We start from the raw sequence: 15852 nt of genomic DNA on the forward strand, positions 1-15852 counted from the left end.
AATCTATTCCCCATACATAAAAAACTTCACAAATTTGAATGCCTTTTTGAGCCATCTCATTTGTGGCTGAGATGTTTCCGGCTCTTTGGCAAGCATCGCATTCTTGGATCAAAGCATGTGTGTCTTTATATATGGTGGGCCAGAAAAAGCCTGCATCACACACTTTTCTTACTGTGGTGGCGGTACTGTTGTGTCCACCAGTTGGTCCTTCATGGCAGTGTTCGAGAATATCTAAGGCTTTCTTTCCTGATACACACCTACGAACAACCTGATCGGCTCTTATCCTAAACAAGTATGGATCTTCCCAGAAGTAGAACTTAAGATCGGAGAATAATTCTTCCGTTGTTAATGAGTTAGCCCTTTTCTTAAGATTCTACAAGCAAGATAGTTTGCGAAGTCGGCAAACCAAGGACTTTCATCTTCTTCTTTCATTAATGCTTGGATATTCATGAGAACTTCGTGTGGAAAATTATCACAACTAATTTCCTTGTGATGTTCTTTTGAAGCTGGGCATTCTAAGCTTGAAAGATGGTCTGCAGCTACATTCGCTACTCCTTTCTTGTCCTTGACTTCTATGTCGAATTCTTGGAGTAGTAGAATCCATTGGATAAGTCTAGGTTTGGCATCTTATTTGTTAAATAGGTAGCGTATTGCGGCATGGTCGGTGTAAACAATTATTTTAGAAAGAACTAGGTAGGATCTAAATTTCTCAAAGGCAAACACTACTGCTAATAACTCTTTTTTTGTTGTGGTGTAATTTTCTTATGCATCATTAAGAGTTTTACTAGCATAGTTAATTGGGTGAAATTTTTTTTCTTTGCGTTGTCCGAGTACGGCTCCAAATACAAAGTCACTTGCATCGCACATGATTTCGAATGGAAGGGTCCAATCGGGTGTAGTCATGATTAGTGCATTGACAAGTTTGTCTTTTAATATGCTGAATGATTAAGCACATTCTTAGGAGAAGACGAATGGTGTGTCTTTCTCTAGAAGTTTGGTTATAGGTCTAGTAATTTTGAAAAAGTCTTTTATGAAGCAGCAGTAGAATCCTGCATGACCTAGAAAACTTCTAATGGCTGTAACTGAAGTTGGTGGTGGAAGTTTGGATATGGTTTCTATTTTTGCCCTATCAACTTCTAGTCCTGCTCAGGATATCTTATGACCGAGAACAATGCCCTCTTTGACCATAAAGTGACATTTTTCCCAGTTGAGTACTAAATTCACTTCTTCACACCTAGTCAACATTTTAAGTGAGCATATCCTATAACATAAAAGATAGTATGCGCATTTTAAAGTCAACCCTTTCCTAATGTCATGACACCACGAGAATGTCAATTGATGTTGGCAATTAGTTTAGTAAAGTAGAAAGATTAGGATTGACTTCGATTTCTCAAATACCAATTCTAACAACTTCGGTGGTTATAGTATAGTCACACAACCTCCCCTTGGTTGATTTAAGTAGGTTATAATTACACATTCCGTTAACATATGATTTCTTTAACTAGCATGATAACCTAAGCAATCGTGTTAACGATGTTATTTCAGAATTACCAAAGCTAGAGAAATAGATCATAACTTATATCTCATCATTTCTAAGTACAATATAAGGATCCATGTTTCGATAAATTATCAAAGTATTATATCTTTCAATAACATGAATCGATCACGAATGATTGTCAATATGATTGTCAGTCACCAACTTTGAATTGTTGAATTAAGATAGTGTAACATTTCTCATCAACAGATAATTGCAAAATAACCATGTACTTTACTAAACTAAATCACATGTTTTATATAATCATCAAGTAAAACAAAGCTTCTTCATGGATTTTAGATGGTAAATGTAGTTTAGCTCATAATGAGCATGGTAAATGACCTCAAAAAATATGAAGATAACAAACACATGATCAAACTAGAAGAATCTAACCAAATGTTGATGAATCTCCCTTAATGATAATGATGATGATGATGGATGATGATGATGATCTCCAAGCCTTTAAACTTTCCATAAGATCTTCAATATGAGTGTAAGTGTGTGTTTTTATAAGTGAAAACCGTATAGAATTCTCTTCAAGGCACACTTCTCAAGTGCTACAAGAGCCTCTATTTATAGGCTGTCTGGAGGTAGAAGCCCGGCCCCGTGTCAATGTGTCCCAGTTGCATGTTGTCAGATCGTACATGATGACTCACCACAGAGGTGTGCCTTAAGAGGCACACCCCCGTGCTTTTATTGACGTGCTTCAATTATTTTTGTCTTTATCTGGAGGTGATCACGGCACCGTGCTCCCTAAAGCACAGCCCCATGTTTTGATGTATTCTTTGATTTTCTTTGTCATTTCATTCGTTTCTTCATTTGAGACTTGGATTCACTTGAAAAAACATTTTAACATGATAAGTAGTTATTTGAACTATATTATACGATAGAAGTTGCAGCTTTTAGAGATTATCTGATGCTAAAAAGATGCATATTTTTGTATACATCAAACATCCCCACACTTGAATCTTGCTTGTACTCAAGCAAGCTACTTATAAATATTCTCTAAAAATAGCAAGTTATGACCATAGCTTAAATATCCCCAAAAGAGTTCCAAGAAAATGGGAACAAAATAACCAACCTTAAATCATAGGAATATATGTAGTTATATATTAAAAGGTGATTCGTTTTTATGAGCTTCTGTTTATACAAAACGTCACGTTCTCACAATGTTCAATCACACTCGGTTTTATATCTGATCATACTTGTGATGTATGTATGTGAACACTCTTAGCCAAGATGTGACATGTAATAAATAAGCTTGTAACAAGTTCAAATCTCCACCTTTGTGAAGGGTTGCATAGATAAGAAGGTAATATGGGTTTGTTTTGTGTGAGTAGGGATTTGGTATTTTGTGTTGGTTCAAGGGTTTAGGTTAATGAGGATGAGGACGGCAAATACAACTTCTGCTGATTTACGAGAGTCTTAATATGTCTTTAACGGTTAGTTCCTTACTCCCGATTGCTATTTTTTTAAACCTAGTGACTCTTTTAAGGTCAAATCGTCAAGACCAGTTTTGTCGAGAATGTGGATAGTACTTCCTCAATTCTGCTCTGAACATAACTCCCAACTCTAATGGATCGTTCGGCTTTGAGCCTATTAGCCCCCACCCTCATTAGTTCGGTATATTCATGTTAAGACTGAGTTTGACTTTTTCTACATCTTCCTTCGAGGGACCAGTTTTTGTATCCTAAGAATCGTTCATATCTTTTTTCTCTTCTTTTCATTGCGCTTTTAGAAACTCCACAAAACGGTGCCCTTTGTTCGTCTTGGCACCAATTTTTCTTCACCTCATTGCTACAAAGAAAGATTCTCTCCCTAAGTTCTGGAGGAAACCTAGGTTTTTCCAAAATATATGCAACAAAGGAAATTGAAACGAAAGAATGCATTTCCAGTCCTTTAGGGTCTGCCGGTAAAAAACCAGTGTTGTATTTTAACGGTGAGAGGAATAAAGTGGTAAGGTTTTTGGATAAGGTTTTTGGATTATTTGATTTGGAGAATGGTTTGAGGGAATGGTGACAATATTACCTTCTTCTTTATACAGCGCTTCGTGTGTTCTTGAAATGAATATTTGCGACAAGTTCTAAATCACACGAAACATATGACTCACTCAAAGCTTCCAAAAAACTATTAATATTGCATGAGTTTTATCTCACGGTAACGAAGGAATAGAGTATAAACGCCATATTTTGCATAAATTTATTCTCAGTATTACAAAACTTCTTTTTACTTTTTCACTTTTTGGTTATAACAGATTTCTAGTTGGTTATTTGCAAAAAAAAAAAAAAAAAAAAAAAAAAACTTGGATTTTCATATGTTTTGTCATAAAAATAGTCTTTATTTGCTACAAAAATTTTGCTATTAGAGAATCATATAATTATTTGAGCAAGAAATTGCTCAAGTAATTCCCATCCCCACACTTGAATCTCACATTATCCTCAGTGTTAAAAGATTCATAAAAAGATTCATTGTAAGATTCATATGAACTATGGTGGGTAAAATGGAAAGGAACTTCCCAACGGGCTAACAAAATTTCGACAAAGCGTCCCCTGTTTTTCGTTCGTTTTCATGTAGTGTACCTAAATAATAAAAACTGCATACAACCAACAAACATCCAAAACATAATAATAATTATTATTATTATTATTTTCTTTATTTATTATATATTTTTATTTTAACCTATTTTCAATTCCTAGTTAAATCAGGCTCTTGTCCAGACCCTACTTTCAGTATGCTCATTGGTTTTGGTGGATGATTACTACCTCCGAGACGGCTTCGAATGGTCCATCGATGTACGGTTTTAATAGATGTCCATTGACTTTGAACTTATGGCTGTCAGAATTTGAGATCTCGACTGTCCCATAGACAAAAACTTATTCAATTATGTGTGGACCTGTCCAACGAGATTTCAACTTTCCTGGGAAAAGACGTAAATGTGTGTTGTATAACTGTACATGATCGCCAACTTGAAATTTTGCGTTTCCTTTTAAATGGGTGTTGTGTAAACGTTTAGTCTTTTCTTTGTAAGACCAGGAATTTTCATATGACAGTGCTCTTAGTTCTTCTAGTTCGTGAATTTGATCTTTCCGGTTTTTATCGGCGGACATTAGATCAAAGTTCACTGCTCTGATAGCCCAGTAAGCTTTGTGCTTTAGTTCTACGGGTAGATAACATTCTTTCCCATAAACAAGTTTGAAGGGTTTTGTTCCTATGGGGGTTTTGTAAGCTGTCCTAAGGGCCCACAAAGCGTCATCTAACTTTTTTGCCCAATTTTTGCGATTCATTCCTATAGTTTTTTCGAGGATCCTTTAAATTCCCCTATTTGAAACCTCTTTTTGCCCACTGGTCTGAGGGTGATATGGTGTTGCCAAACGGTGGTGAACTCCATATCGTGCTAAGACTTTGTCCATCAAGGCATTGCAAAAGTGAGTACCTCTATCGCTGATTAGGGATTTTGGAGTACCTAATCGTGAAAATAATTTTTTCAGAAAATTTACTACAACCCAAGCATCATTAGTAAGAAGAGCTAGTGCTTCTACCCATTTAGATACGTAGTCGACTGCTACTCGGATGCATTAATTTCCGAATGAGTTAGGAAATGGGTCCATGAAATCTATTCCCATATATCAAAGACTTCACAAACTTGAATGCATTTTTGAGCCATCTCATTTTTGGCTGAGATGTTTCCGGCTCTTTGACAAGCATCGAATGCTTGGATCAAAGCATGTGTGTCTTTATATATGGTGGGCCAGAAAAATCGTGCATCAAACACTTTTCTGACTATGGTGGCGGTACTGTGGTGTCCACCATTTGGTCCTTCATGGCAGTGTTTGAGAATATATAAGGCTTTCTTTCTTGATACACACCTACGAACAACCTGGTCGGCTCCTATGCTAAACAAGTATGGATCTTCCCAGAAGTAGAACTTAAGATCGGAGAAAAATTTCTTCCGATGATGATGATTTAGCCCTTTTCTTAAGATTCTACAAGCAAGATAGTTTGCAAAGTCGGAAAACCAAGGACTTTCATCTTTCTCTTTCATTAATGCTCGAATATGCATGAGAACTTCGTGTGGAAAATTATCACAAATAATTTCCTTGTGATATTATTTTGAAGCCAGGCATTCTAAGCGTGAAATATGGTCTGCGGATACATTCGCTGCTCCTTTCTTGTCCTTGACTTCTATGTCGAATTCTTGGAGTAGTATTGCGGCATGGTCGGTAAATGGATTTTAGCTCATAATTAGCATGGTTAATGACCTCACAAGAGATAAAGATAACAAACACATGATCAAACTAGAAGAATCTAACCAAAAGTGGATGAATCTCCCTTAATGATAATGATGATGATGATGGATGATGACGATGATCTCCAAGCCTTCAAACTTTCCACAAGATCTTCAATATGAATGTAAGTGGGTGTTTTTATAAGTGAAAACCGTATAGAATTCTCTTCAAGGCACACTTCTCAAGTGCCACAAGAGCCTCTATTTATAGGCTGTCTGGAGGTAGAAGCCCGGCCCCGTGTCAATGTGTCCCAGTTGCATGTTGTCAGATCGTACATGATGACTCACCACAGGGGTGTGCCTTCAGAGGCACGCCCCCGTGCTTTTATTGACGTGCTTCAATTATTTTTGTCTTTATCTGGAGGTGATCACGGCACCGTGCTCCCTAAAGCACAGCCCCATGTTTTGATGTATTCTTTGATTTTCTTTGTCATTTCATTCGTTTCTTCATTTGAGACTTGGATTCACTTGAAAATACATTTAAACATGATAAGTAGTTATTTGAACTATATTATATGATAGAAGTTGCAGCTTTTAGAGATTATCTGATGCTAAAAAGATGTATATTTTTGTATACATCAAACATCCCCACACTTGAATCTTGCTTATCCTAAAGCAAGCTACTTATAAATATTCTCTAAAAATAGCAATTTAGGACCATAGCTTAAACATCCCCAAAAGAATTCCAAGAAAATGGGAACAAAATAACCAACCTTAAATCATAGGAATATATGTAGTGATATATAAAAAGGTGATTCGTTTTTATGAGCTTCCGTTTATGCAAAACGTCACGTTCTCACAATGTTCACTCACACTCGGTTTATATCTGATCATACTTGTGATGTATGTATGTGAACACTCTTAGCCAAGATGTGACATGTAATAAATAAGCTTGTAACAAGTTCAAATCTCCACCCTTGTGAAGGGTTGCATAGATAAGAAGGTAATATGGGTTTGTTTTGTGTGAGTAGGGATTTGGTATTTTGTGGTGTTTCAAGGGTTTAGCTTAATGTGGATGAGGACGGTAAATACAACGTCTGCTGATTTACGAGAGTCTTAATACGTCTTTAACGGTTAGCTCCTGTCTCCCGATTGCTATTTTTTTTAAACCTAGAGACTCTTTTAAGGTCAAATCGTCAGCACCAGTTTTGTCGAGAATGTGGATAGTACTTCCTCAATCCTGCTCTGAACACTCCCAACTCTAATAAATCGTTCGGCTTTGAGCCTATTAGCCACCACCCTCATTAGTTCGGTATATTCATGTTAAGACCATGTTAAGAATGAGTTTGACTTTTTCTACATCTTCCTTCGTGGGACCAGTTTCTGTATCCTAAGAATCGTTCATATCTTTTTACTCTTCTTTTCATTGCGCTTTTGGAAACTCCACAAAATGATGGCCTTTGTTCGTCTTGGCGCCAATTTTTCCAGTCCTTTAGGGTCTGCCAGTAAAAGACCAGTGTTGTATTTTACCGGTGAGAGGGATAAAGTGGTAAGGTTTTTGGATAAGGTTTTTGGGTTATTTGATTTGGAGAATGGTTTGAGGGAATGGTGACAATATTACCTTCTTATTTATACAACGCTTCATGCGTTCTTGAAATGAATATTTGCGACAAGTTCTAAATCACACGAAACATATGACTCACTCAAAGCTTCCAAAAAACTATTTATATTGCATGAATTTTATCTCACAGTATCGGAGGAATAGAGTATAAACGCAATATTTTGCATAAATTTATTCTCAGTATTACGAAACTTCTTTTTACTTTTTCACTTTTTGGTTATAACAGATTTCTAGTTGGTTATTTGCAAAAAAAAACAAAAAAATAATCTTGGATTTTCATTTGGTTTTGTTATAAAAATAGTCTTTATTTGTTACAAACATTTTGCTATTAGAGAATCTTATAATTAGTTGAGCAAGCAATTGCTCAAGTAATTCCCCTCCCCACACTTGAATCTCACATTATCATCAATGTTAAAAGATTCATAAAAAGATTCATATGAAGTATGGTGGGTAAAATGGAAAGGAACTTCTCTACGGGCTAACAAAATTTCGACAGAGCGTCCCCTGTTTTTCGTCCGTTTTCATGTAGTGTACCTAAATAATAAAAACTGCATACAACCAACAAGCATTCAAAGCATAATAATAATTATTATTATTATTTTCTTTATTTATTATATATTTTTATTTTAACCTATTTTCAATTCCTAGTTAAATCAGGCTCTTGTCCAGACCCTACTTCCAGTATGCTCATTGGTTTTGGTGGAGGATTACTACCTCCGAGATGGCTTCGAATGGTCCATCGATGTACAAGCAAGATAGTTTGCGAATCGGCAAACCAAGGACTTTCATCGATGTACAAGTAAGAAAAAATTTCTTCCGAGACGGCTTCGAATGGTCCATCGATGTACAAGCAAGAAAAATTTCTTCCGTTGTTGATGAGTTAGCCCTTTTCTTAAGATTCTAAAAGCAAGATAGTTTGCGAAATCGGCAAACCAAGGACTTTCATCTTCCTCTTTTATTAATGCTTGGATATGCAAGAGAACTTCATGTGGAAAATTATCACAAATAATTTCCTTGCGATGTTCTTTTGAAGCTGGCCATTCTAAGGTTGAAAGATGGTCTGCAGCTACATTCGCTGCTCCTTTCTTGTCCTTAACTTCTATGTCGAATTCTTGGAGTAGTAGAATCCATCGGATAAGTCTAGGTTTGGCATCTTGTTTGTTAAATAGGTAGCGTATTGCGGCATGGTCGGTGTAAACAATTATTTTAGAAAGAACTTGGTAGGATCTAAATTTTTCAAAGGCAAACACTACTACTAATAACTCTTTTTTTGTTGTGGTGTAATTTTCTTATGCATCGTTAAGAATTTTACTAGCATAGTTAATTGGGTGAAATTTTTTTTCTTTGCGTTCTCCGAGTACGGCTCCAACTGCAAAGTCACTTGCATCGCACATGATTTCGAATGGAAGGGTCCAATTAGGTGTAGTCATGATTGGTGCGTTGAAAAGTTTGTCTTGTAATATGTTGAATGATTCAACACCTTCTTCAGAGAAGATGAATGGTGTGTCGTTCTCCAGAATTTTGGTCATAGGTCTAACAAATTTTGAAAAAGTCTTTTATGAAGCGGCGGTAGAATCCTACATGACCTTGAAAACTTCTAATGGCTCTAACTGAAGTTGGTGGTGGAAGTTTGGATATGGTTTCTATTTTTGCCCTATCAATTTCTAGTCCTGCTCGGGATATCTTATGACCGAGAACAATGCCCTCTTTGACCATAAAGTGACATTTTTCCCAGTTGAGTACTAAATTCACTTCTTCACACCTAGTCAACATTTTAAGTGAGCATATCCTATGACATAAAAGATAGTATGCGCATTTTAAAGTCAACCCTTTCCTAATGTCATGACACCACGAGAATGTCAATTGATGTTGGCAAGTAGTTTAGTAAAGTAGAAAGATTAGGATTGACTTCGATTTCTCAAATACCAATTCAAACAACTTCGGTGGTTATAGTATAGTCACACAACCTCCCCTTGGTTGATTTAAGTAGGTTATAATTACACATTCCGTTAACATATGATTTCTTTAACTAGCATGATAACCTAAGCAATCATGTTAACGATGTTATTTCAGAATTACCAAAGCTAGAGAAATAGATCATAACTTATATCTCATCATTTCTAAGTACAATATAAGGATCCATGTTTCGATAAATTATCAAAGTATTCTATCTTTCAATAACATGAATCGATCACGAATGATTGTCAATATGATTGTCAGTCACCAACTTTGAATTGTTGAATTAAGATAGTGAAACATTTCTCATCAACAGATAATTACAAAATAACCATGTACTTTACAAACTAAATCACATGTTTTATATAATCATCAAGTAAAACAAAGCTTCTTCATGGATTTTAGACGGTAAATGTAGTTTAGCTCATAATGAGCATGGTAAATGACCTCAAAAAATATGAAGATAACAAACACATGATCAAACTAGAAGAATCTAACCAAATGTTGATGAATCTCCTTTAATGATAATGATGATGATGATGGATGATGATGATGATCTCCAAGCCTTTAAACTTTCCATAAGATCTTCAATATGAGTGTAAGTGTGTGTTTTTATAAGTGAAAACCGTATAGAATTCTCTTCAAGGCACACTTCTCAAGTGCTACAAGAGCCTCTATTTATAGGCTGTCTGGAGGTAGAAGCCCGGCCCCGTGTCAATGTGTCCCAGTTGCATGTTGTCAGATCGTCCCAGTTACATAATTGGTTAGTGGGTGACGTGGGTTGTCCAGATTTTTCTCCTATTAGAGATGCTCTTTGTTTCAGTCCCATTAGCAATAAAAATAACACTATTTGAAGAATCATTAGGCACAAGTGGTGGCAAAACAAACCCAAATGGGTTGTTTTGGGTCAATTTGGATAACTTTTAAAAGTGAAATGGGTATGATTAATCAAAAGAATTTTGCAAGAATGTCAAGATGAGTTGGGAAAATAATAGTGACTTTTAGTTATGGGTTAGAATGGGTTTGTTTATGGGTTAGAATGGATTAACTTACACAAGCTCCATTCAAATTTATTTCAAACCAAACCCACGAAACCAAATAGATCCGAAACTGACAGAAACAAAAAAAGCAAAACCGAACCGGAAAAAGACCGAATCTGAACCGAGACAAAACCTACTGTTGTTTTTGGTTTTTTTGTTTTTTTAATGAACGAGGAAGACGGGGGAAACAATTTAGTTATTTTACTTTTTTGCGTTTTTTATTTATATCTTGAGTTATTATTTTTTATTAATTTTTGAATATTTTTTGAGGGGTTTTGAAACATTTTGTATTTTAACTATTACTTGGTTCAAGATGGCTTAACTTTAGCCATCTTGACCCGTACCCGTCCTAAACTGAATAGAAATCGAGAAACTGAAACCGAAAACATTGAAACTGAAACGAATAAAAGCAAAACTGAACTGAAAAAATCCGAACTCGAACCTTGCATAGATTTTGCGCTGTCACAGTTGTATTTTTGGCATAACAATTGAATTCTCATTGGAACAGTAGATCGAAACTGAAGTCTTGATGTTTGGGAATATCTAAGGCATTTCTTTAAACACCTTATATGAATACTCAACTACTGTGAATTTTAAACTTGGTTTTCACAGTACAATTTGCTAGAATTTGATACTGACCCTAACTTTATATTTTTATAAGAAACCTGATTGCAGAATCTGGGACCATCTTGGTTTTGAATGACTTGATTTCACCCATTCCTATTACATTCAATTCAAATTCTTCCACAACAGGAAATATATAGTGCAACACAACATGTTACCAATTAAACCTTGGTGTATGTTACAGACTGAAACCATTGCAAGGTATGGGATTTGTCCCACATCGGTTGTATGGGCAACTGATGTGGGCTTTATAAGCCAAATGGGTTCCTTCACCTATCAGACTAGTCTTTTGGGTTGAGTTCTTCTGTTTGGCTTGTAACATTGGTATCAGAGCCAACCTCGGAGTAGTGGCCCACGGAGTGGTGGCCTGGAGTGAGCCAGCCGTGACCAACGTGGCCGTGACCAACGAGGACTCGGAGTGGTAGCCTGGAGTGAGCCAGCCGTGACCAACGAGGACGTTGGCTCTTAGGGGGTGCATTGTTACGGACTAAAACCATTGCAAGGTATGGGACTTGTCCCACATCGGTTGTATGGGCAACTGATGTGGGCTTTATAAGCCAAATGGGTTCCCTCACCTATCAGACTAGTCTTTTTGGTTGAGTTCTTCTGTTTGGCTTGTAACAGTGTATCACAACTGTCATGGTAAAATAGTTCTATTTCTTGTTTAACACTACCATCATCAACTTCAGATAGATGACTGGAAGACATCATCCACTGCCAAATTGATTCACAACTCAATGATAAGGTTGAAGAAACTAACAAGAAGATAAATGAGGAAGCTAAATTTCTGAATGATTAGAAACTAGCCACAAACCGAATTAAATCAAAACCAAACATTCAAGTTACAAAAGACACCCCACAAATAACCAACAAAGCCTTAATGGTCCTCTATCATGCTTACGTAAATAACAAAACAAAGAAAAACATAAACATAACCGAACGGATCGTATTTAGACTTCCCCCTCAGCACTTTTTCACCTCAAGAAGTGAGTTCTGAAAAATCTGGAAACCGTAGACTTAACTCATCCAAGAATTCCCACGTAGCCTCTTGCTTTCCTTGCCCTTTCCACTGAACGATAACCTTCAACGCTGCCCGATTCCTTCAATTTACCAACTTCCGCTCCAGCACCGCATGAGGTTGAAGGGAAAACCGAGCTTCGGTAGGAAGCGGCACAATTTTAGTTAGTGGTCCAACCGCTTCTTTCAACAATGATACATGGAAAACCAGGTGAATTTGTGCCTCTTCAGGTAAGTCTAAACGATACACGACATTCCCCACCTTCTCTGTAATCATAAAGGGCCCGAAATACTTGGGAGTGAGCTTCAAATGCATGTTGACTCTTAATGAATTATGCATGTATGGCTGCAACTTTAAGTACACCCATGCCCCTGGTTCAAAAACCCGTTCCGATCTATGTTTATCCGCTTGCTGCCTCATACGGTTTTGAGCTTTAAGTAAGGACTGTTTCACCAACCTTATCGCGGTCTCTCAATCTTGCATCATCTCGTCTACGTCCCTATCATTCGTGTCACGAGGAATATATGGTATGTGTAAGGGAGGACGGTACCTATACAAAGCCTCAAAAGGAGTTTTTTCCAATGACGAAAGGAACGTGGTGTTGTACCACCATTCAGCTTAGGACACCCATTTAGCCCCAAGTGTGTGGCCTCTCCATTACTATGCATCTCAAATAACCCTCCAAGCAACGATTAACTACCTCCGTCTGCCCGTCCAATTGTGGATGGTATGCGGTGGACAAGTTTGCTTCTATCCGTTGTAGGTTCAAAAATTTTGTCCAAAAAGCACTTAAAAATATCGGATCACGATCCGATACAATTGACTTAGGACACCCATGGAGTTTAAATACGTTATCAAGAAATACTTGAGCCACTTCTTTAGCCGAGAATGGATGCCCTAATGTCATGAAATGGCTGTATTTCGTGAGCCGGTCAACCACCACGAATATTGTATCTTTCCCTTTAACCTTCGGTAATCCACCTATGAAATCCATAGAAATATTCATAAAGATCGTGTCAGGAATCGGTAGCGGCTGTAACAAACCCGGGTAGGCAACATTTTCGTGTTTGGCTCTCATGCACACATCACATGTACGTAACAACCGACAAACCACCTTCGATATCCCCTTCCAAAAGAACTTACCCTTGACCCGTTGGGTCGTAGCTCGCACCCCTGAGTGACCACCCATGGCCGTCTCGTGACACAGCCGTACCACCTCCTCCCTTAATTTCGTGTCAGCCCCAATCATCATCCGGTCCTCTTTTGTTAACCACTTCCCGTTCCATTTAAACCGTGGCACCTGTTCCCCATTTTTAAGCTTCTGCACAATACTTTTCACTTCAATATCTCCCCTTTGACTTTCCAATATTCTTTGTAGCAATAATGGTTCAAGTTGGGAGATGGCCATCTCGAAAAGAGAACCACCTTGAACTTGAGATAGGGCATCAGCCGCGACGTTCTCCCGACCTTGTTTATACTCGATGCAAAAATCATAACCCATTAACCTTGCTAACCATTTACGTTGCAGCGGTGTAGTGAATTTTTGAGTCAAAAGATGCTTTAGGCTCCGTTGGTCGGTACGGATAATGAAAGGCCCGGTAATGAGGTAATAGTGCCATTATTTTACAGCCACCATGATTGCTAACAGCTCCTTTTCGTAGACCGACAAAGCATCTTGTTTGGGTGATAGGGCTCGACTTAAAAACGAAACCGGGTGATTTTCTTGCATGAGAACCGCCCCAATACCCCCCACTGATGCATCTGTCTCTATTACGAATTGTTTCTTAGGGTCCGGTAGAGTCAAAACCGGGGCCGATGACAGGGCCAATTTAAGGCGTTCGAATGCGTCTTGGGCATCACTACTCCATTTAAAGGTGTCCTTCTTGAGTGAGTTCATGAGAGGTTTTGCAATCATACCGAATGATCGTATAAAGCGCCGGTAATACCCCGCTAGCCCCAAAAAACCTCTTAGTTGCTTAAGCGTTTTCGGTACGGGCCACTGTTGGACTGCCTCAATCTTCATCGGGTCCGTTTTCACACCTTCACCTGATATTATATGGCCCAAATACTCTACCGCTCGGTCCCCGAACACACACTTGGCTTCCTTTGCGAATAACTTATTTTCCCTTATGATGGATAAAACTTGTTTCAAATGTTGCACGTGTTGTTGTTCATTCCGACTGTAGACCAATATGTCATCGAAAAACACCAAGACTCCTTTCCGTAAACTGGAACGAAACACGTGATTCATAACTTCTTGGAACGTTGCTGGGGCGTTCGTGAGACCGAACGGCATAACTAGGAATTCTTAGTGCCCTTCGTGGGTACGGAACGCGGTTTTGTGCACGTCTTCGGGTGCCATGCGCACCCGATGATACCCGGAACGTAAGTCTAGCTTCGAAAACAGTGTAGCACCCCCCAACTCATCTAATAATTCTTCGATCAACGGAATAGGAAACTTATCTTTAACAGTTACCTCATTGAGACGGCGATAGTCCATGCACATACGCCATTGGCCATCTTTTTTTTTTACCAAGACCACTAGGGCTGTGAAAGAGCTTTGGCTATTCTGGATAACCCCCGCATCCTACAGTTCTTGGGTCGTTTTTCGATGACGTCTTACTGCACCGGTGGGTACCTGTAAGACGCTGGGTTATTGGTGACGTTCCCGCTTGAAGTACGATCCGATGATCAAACGGTCGAGGCGGGGCAGGCCCTTCGGTATTTGGAACACTTTAGCGAATTCATGTATAAGTTGTTTCCACGGTAGGCTCTCGGCAGGTACATTAGGGTCACAAAGGACCTTGGACTGGTACGAGGTCTCGGCTCCCCTATTAGCTAACTGCAAGCTTGTAACATCCTAAAATATTCTAATATAAATAAAGAAAGTTGCGTTAAATTGTCGTGCGTTAATAATATTAACAAACGTCTAATATGGAATAGATCATGGACTCGGATTTAATTAAGACGGGTTAAGGGTAATGGGCCTTAGGTCCATGAGCCTTAAGGGGTATAAATACCTCCTTAAATCACCCTTAAACCCTAAACCATTATCCATTTCCATCTTATTCTCTATACATCCAAAACACACACACCACACACCACCAAACACGGCCGGCGGCCGAGAGAGGTGAAATCCGAGCAAGAAAACGTGATTCAAGATTTATACAAGATCCAAAGTTCATAAGCTAGCTAAACGAGACCAAAACGAAAACATAAAGGTATGATTTCGATCTTAAAAGTTCATGTTTTAATAGACGGTTAGCCATGAAACTTGAAACTATAATAGATCGGGTCTAAATGAAACGTAAAGTAACGAACTTGATGCTAGGACGAATCCAATGAACCCATAAACATATACGGTTAGTATAGGATAAACCGTAAATCTTGTATTAAGCGTTTTTGAACTTAAAGGTCCAAACTTTACGTGTTTTCGGGTCAAACCTTATCAAAACGACCATAGGAATGATCGCGGGTTAGTCAAATACCATACCCATGGATTTCTCATTAAAACGATGATGATTTTGGGGGATTAAGATTGAACAGAGGCGCAGCTGGGCAACTTCGCCTGCAAACTGTAACTTCGCCTGCAAACTGTAACTTCGCCTGCAAACTGTAACTTCGCCTGCAAGCTTAACTTCGCTTGCAAGCAAGTTCGCCTAACTGATTAACTTCGCTTGATGTTAAGTTCGCTAAGGTACAAGTTCGCCAAACTGTAACTACGCCCAAAGCTAAGTTCGCTTAAGGTTTAACTTCGCCAAGCTAACTTCGCCTAAAGTTAAGTTCGCTTAAGGTTTAACTTCGCCAAGTTAACTTCGCCTAAAGTTAAGTTCG

General features: G+C 38.2%; 1 protein-coding gene and 1 pseudogene across 1 annotated transcript; both read right to left on the reverse strand.

Annotated features, from left to right (window-relative positions):
• Positions 1 to 12102: 12102 nt before the first annotated feature.
• LOC143593781 (uncharacterized) lies at positions 12103 to 12438 on the reverse strand. The gene has a single exon (XM_077073294.1). The coding sequence runs from the start codon at positions 12436 to 12438 to the stop codon at positions 12103 to 12105; it is 336 nt and encodes a 111-aa protein (XP_076929409.1).
• Positions 12439 to 13636: 1198 nt separating this feature from the next.
• On the reverse strand, positions 13637 to 14314 carry LOC143593782 (putative mitochondrial protein AtMg00860 pseudogene; annotated as a pseudogene).
• Between the last annotated feature and the right edge of the window lie 1538 nt (positions 14315 to 15852).

Source organism: Bidens hawaiensis, unplaced genomic scaffold, assembly GCF_021521415.1.
Source record: "Bidens hawaiensis isolate Kalapana, Puna unplaced genomic scaffold, B.hawaiensis_p1.1 tig00042787_1, whole genome shotgun sequence".
In the NCBI taxonomy this organism is placed as follows: domain Eukaryota; kingdom Viridiplantae; phylum Streptophyta; class Magnoliopsida; order Asterales; family Asteraceae; genus Bidens; species Bidens hawaiensis.